At 40.4% G+C, this 5,580-nt stretch overlaps 1 protein-coding gene across 1 annotated transcript in view; it reads right to left on the bottom strand.

The window, feature by feature from the left end:
- Positions 1–5,580, bottom strand: part of RPP30 (ribonuclease P/MRP 30kDa subunit) — a 44,112-nt gene that overhangs the window by 19,166 nt on the left and 19,366 nt on the right. The window contains exons 7-9 of the mRNA XM_006831445.1: positions 4,066–4,095; positions 3,635–3,672; positions 3,221–3,300 (exon numbers count right to left, since the gene is read on the bottom strand). Of these exons, the coding sequence (XP_006831508.1) occupies positions 3,221–3,300; positions 3,635–3,672; positions 4,066–4,095 (148 nt within the window). The remainder of the gene's footprint in view (positions 1–3,220; positions 3,301–3,634; positions 3,673–4,065; positions 4,096–5,580) is intronic.

Here is a 5,580-nt window from a genome sequence, read left to right as displayed (position 1 = left end):
TTGGAAGAAGTACAACCAGAATGCTCCTTAGAAGCCAGGATGGCTAGACTTCGTGTCTCCTACTTTGGACATATCATTAGGAGGGACAAATCCCTTGAGAAGGGTACAAAGATTTTATGCTTGGTAAAGTGCAGGGTCAGTGAAAAACAGGCAGATTCCCTTTCAAATACATTGGTACAGTGGCAGCAGCAATGGGCTCAAGTAGAACAAAAGTCGTGAGGATGTGCAGACCCAGGCAATGATTTGTTCCACTGTGCACAGAGTCACGATGAGTTGGAACCCACTTGACAGCACCTAACAACATTTATATAGGGTTTAGTTTACAAAGTATTTTCATATAAAGTATTTCATTTAATCACCCTGGCAAGGAAAATCTACAACTACCTCAACAGATAAGATTCAGAGTCACAGAGTTGATTCCAACGTATCCAGTGGAGTGGCTGGTGAGTTTAAACCACTAGGATCTTGGTTAGCAGCTGAGTGTCTAACTGAGTGTCTGTCAGTAGAGCCACAAGAGCTGCACAACTACCTTATGTTGTTATACGTTGCCAAGTCGGTTCTGAATCACAGTGACTTCACTGAGAGTGAAACTATAGGGGTTTCTAGGCTGTAATCCTGGTGGGAGCAGATTGCCTTAGAAGCCACTAGGTAAGTTCAAATCAACTTTTCTGAATATCAGCCAAGCACTTAACTGTTGCATCACCAGTACACCTTTCTGTTCAGGTGTGATGCTGTAGGATCAGCACTGTACTGCTAACTACAAGGTCGGTGGTTCAAACCCATCAGCCGCTCCTTAGAAACACTATACCAGCACATTAGCCCACAGTGCCACACCAGGACTTGCTATTAACTGGCTTCTGGATGTCCACAAAACCCATCTACTGCTTTCCCTGAAGTAAGTCTCCCAATGTTGAAAAGCATGACAATGTGTCCCAAATCTTCTGTTTTCCAGGTGTATCCGTTCAAGTCCCTTATATGATAAAGTTTCCAGACTCTACAAAATCAGTGAACTGTCTTCTGGTAGCTCCCCAAAGTACTGCTGTCCTTCAATGTAGCACTTGAACTACACAGATACGAACCAGCAAGAACTTATTTAGTACAGGGTATAATAATGAGACTTTCAACTCCCTTGTCTCAGAATCCCACATAGTATAACCTAAGACTGGTATTAGGATTAGCCTGGATAGCTATATAATTTATCATCTGTGCTGGGATGTTTTTCAGTGTTGTTCCGGGGCATACTAGGGTGAATGGTAATTTCACCAAAAACCCAGAAGTTTCTCATAGTTTTTCTTGTTAAGTGTACCATCAAGTTGGTTCCTATTCCTAGAGATCTTGTATAGGATTTCCAAGGAGCTGCTGGTGGGTTTGAACCACCAGCCTTGTGGCTACCAGTCCAATCTAGGCTATATAACAAACTGTGGAACCCAAAACCAAAGTCATCTAATTCAAGTTAATACAGTAAGGCGCTCACACAAATGGAAATCAGAGCTTTAAAATGCAGACACAACACACTCACAGCCTTAGTGAGCCTACCCATTCATGCTAAATAACGTAGCCATCTTCAGAAATCTATTTTGTAGCAGTCTGAATCTACTAGAAGGCAGTGGAATGAATTGTGAAGTTTAAAATACATCTGAGTGATTGCAAGTAAATGACTTCTTGACCAGTCCCCCGATTCTTAAAAATTACAGGGAGAATGAAGAAGATAGAACAGCAGACCTAATGTGTAGGTTTTTCTATTTTTTACACAAAGCTTTACTTTCATTTTCCAAAGTCTCGTTATATTAAGTACTTCTAGTTCAATTTTCACCATCTGCTAGAAAAGAAATTCAGTGAGTTCCAGTAGGAGGAGAATTAAGAGGCAGATATATTAAAATAAATGTTAGCTGAAAATGTATAATCTATTCTCTTAAACAGGTAAACAGGAAACAATGAGAAAAGTCATGATGAATCATAATATATGCAAAAAGTTATGGTCTGAATTTGTTAGTTGGGTTTTTAAAATGTATTTGCTGTTTTTGTTTTCTTAATAAATGACTTTCCATGTATTTTTAACATGTCAGTTCGCCAGTGATATTCAACACAGAAAACAGGCACCTGTAGGGAGGAGGGGCAAGGAGAGACTAGAAGTCTCTCAAAACGTGGGCTGGGACACACATCTGTGAAAAGCTTGCGAGACCCTATTTGATACGCCTGTGCAACACAAACTACATTCATTCCACAAATGATAGGCAGTGAAGCAAGGAGGGATATGGTTAAAAAAGGCTGAGAAAGATGACACAAAAAGGACTCTGTACCTAAAATGGGGTGGGGGTGGGGTATAAAGACATGAAAGGAGCTCAAGTAGCATAGCAGTTACGAACTGGGCTGCTACCCTCAGAGTCAGCAGTATGAAACTACCAGCTGTTCCACAGGAGAAAGATGAGGCTTTCGGCTCCCATAACCTCGGAAACCCTGTACAGGGTCCCTATGAGTCAGAACCGACTCCATAGCACCTAACCACCACCATAAAGGCACGAAGTGACTGGCTTACAAGTTTTTAAGAGGGAATTTAGTTTCAGAGTGTGCAGTAGAAGGTAGAATCCCCACTGAATAGTTTTCATCTTGTCTAGACGGGTCTGGTGAAAGGAAATGGGGATAAGATTCTTAGGATTCAATAGTGAGTAATTGCAACTGTCACAACTGTGAAGGCAAAAGTTTTGTAATACAAACAGAGGAGTAGTTAGTCTTACATTCCAGGAACAGAGGACCCTAGGACCATCAATGGAGAGAAGCACGAGCGGATGTGGGACCCTATGCAGAGAAGCAGCGACACCAGAGATGGAGGCAGAGATGAGGACATGGAGAGAGGGAGCAGATGAGGACTCTAGACTCATGGAAAGAGAAAGGCTGTGTGCTGGTGTCCAGGAGGCAGGCTTGCAGAATGTGCCCTTTGGTTGTTTAAATGACTATATATTCCTGAGTGTTTTTGTGTACATCTAAAAAAAACCCAGAAGGAATGGAAGGAAATACTGTTGAATGAAATGAAATACGCTAGAATGAATGTAAAACTGATGTTCTCCCATGTAAACTATCACTCAATTCACAATAAAAACTTAAAAAAAAAAAAAGGACTCTGCAGGACAGGACAATAAAAGCAAATGTGGTTCAACTATTTGATTAAAAATGCCTTTCTTCTCATATGAGATTTCGATGATTCACTGGCAGACTCACTCACCTCCGTGAAGAAGCGCCGCTCTGCAGGTGGAGGACACAGCAGCCTTGGCATCACTTTCAGAAAGGCCAAACAGCAATCCTCTGAGGGGTCGTTAAAGACTTCAACCCAGAGTCAGCCGAGGACATATGAATAACACAGACACACCTGCAAGTGTCAGCTCACCAGGTCACAGTGACAAATAGACTGACACCCACATCTGAGAGACAAAGTTTGTAGAGTATAGAGGAATCCTTCATTCCTCTTTCTACTTCACCCTTGACCCAGAGAACTGTAAGAGATGCTTTTCACAAGCTGGCATAGTAATTTTCAAAAAGGTATTAATCAGTCAAAATGCTGCGAAAACATTTTGTTCCCTTCGGTACCACTACAAAATCCAAATTTCCTGAAAGAAAAGTTTAACTCAGAAAAGGATACAAGTTTGCCACATCATATGGCCCTCTGATTTCTAAAGGCTAAAATAAAATGAACAAAACTCAGCCATGAGAGGACAAATTACTCATAACATTTCAATGATTTCATATGGAGTAAAATAAGATACTTAAGTATCCCAAAAGACGACAAAAAAAATTTTAAGTCATAATTTTGATGGATACTTTAAGCTTTTGAAAATATAAGAGAATCCTGAAAAGCATTTTAAACAGTATAAAGGAAATACAATTTACATAAATAAATTTTCAAACCCAAATGGAACAGCGTCAAATTTTACTCCCAAGTAATTACAATGAACAAATTCACAGCTAAAAATGTAAAGGTGCAGTAAGCATTCATTACATTGCTCGTAATTTTTTAGAAGGTTTTCAGGGTTTTATAACTTGAAAACAAAAAGTATTTAATGCCAGACTTACCCCTTCTGCAGCACTAGATATAATTACGTTCTATAAAAGAAGAAAGCACCCTGTATTAATCCTATATAAATGTAAAATATATTATATATAATACAAATACCAGCAATCACATTTTAACAATTAAGGCTCAAATATCAACTTCCCTTAAAGATAAGGTAAATAATTAAAGGGAAAGAATGATAGCTCACATGCTGAACTAAAGGCAATCTTTATAACAAGAAGAATTAGAATGGTGTGGTGTAGTGAATTATCTAATGTCTCTCCTAATCATAGTCTGTAACTCTCATCCAAACAACATTTCTGCCCAGCTGGGTCTAGGTAAGAGAAGGTGGGAGAAGATACGGAGAGGACGCCATGACTCGGCTGTGGATGCTAGCAGAGTTCCTTGTAATTGTAAAAACTTGGAACTCTAAGCATGGGCATAAAATGAGCCATCTCAGAAGCAGGAGGAGGATCGCATTACTATTAAAGAGTCAGGAATGGAGTGCACCCTTGGACCCAGAGATCCCTGAGCAATGAGTCGTCTGCTCAAGGACAGAGAGCTGGGACACTGGAGGATTGGAAGAACAGAAGCAGCAGAACCAAGAAGCAGAGCACTAGACAGAGCAGTGGTCTTGCCAGCAAGTAAAGCTGAGTGACTGAGCAGGAAGCTTACTTAGAGTGGCAAGTCCTCCAGGCACTTAAATGGGGAGCTAGGTAGGTTTGCTGACCCAATGAGCTGAGTGCCTCAGGCTGAGCTTATGGTGGAGTGGTGTGTCCTGTGGACACTTACCAGAAGCTGACTGGAACAACTGTGCCCTGAGCATTTCCTGATCCTGTAATGTAACCAGTTAACTTCCCTAATAAATCCCCAAACTTTGAGTATTGTCTCTGAGTTCTTTGTGACTAGTGACGAACTACTTCCGAATACTTAGTCACTGTAAACCTTATGAATAGCAGAGAAACACTGTCAGATATAGTGCCTCAGGTTGGAAGGCACTCAAAATGAGACTGGGGAAGAGCTGCCTCCTCAAAGTAGAGTTGACCATGATGACGCAAATGGATTAACGCCCGTGGGACCTTCATTTGCTGATGCGGTACAACTCAAAATGAAGAGAAACAGCTGTAAACATCCACTGAAAATTGGAACATGTGAAAATTGGGATGTACGAAGTATGAATCTGGGAAAATTGGAAGTTGTAAAAAATGAAATGGAATGCATGAACATCAGTATCTTAGGCATTAGTGAGCTGAAATGGACTGGTATTGGCCATTTTGAATCTGACAACCACATGGCTTACATGCCGGAAATGACAAATTGAAGAGGAATGGTGTTGCATTCATTGTCAAAAAGAACATATCCAGATCAGTCATGAGGTACAACTCTGTCTGTGATAATATACATGTGCCTACCTGGAAGACCAGTTAATACCACTATTATTCAAATTTACGCATCAACCACTAAAGTCAGTGAGGATGAAATAGAAGAATTCTACCAACTTCTTCAATCTGAAATTGATCAAACATGCAATCAAG

Source organism: Chrysochloris asiatica, unplaced genomic scaffold (genome assembly GCF_000296735.1).
Source record: "Chrysochloris asiatica unplaced genomic scaffold, ChrAsi1.0 scaffold00003, whole genome shotgun sequence".
NCBI classification, from domain to species: Eukaryota; Metazoa; Chordata; class Mammalia; order Afrosoricida; family Chrysochloridae; genus Chrysochloris; species Chrysochloris asiatica.
This window is presented reverse-complemented; position numbering and strand designations above follow the sequence as displayed.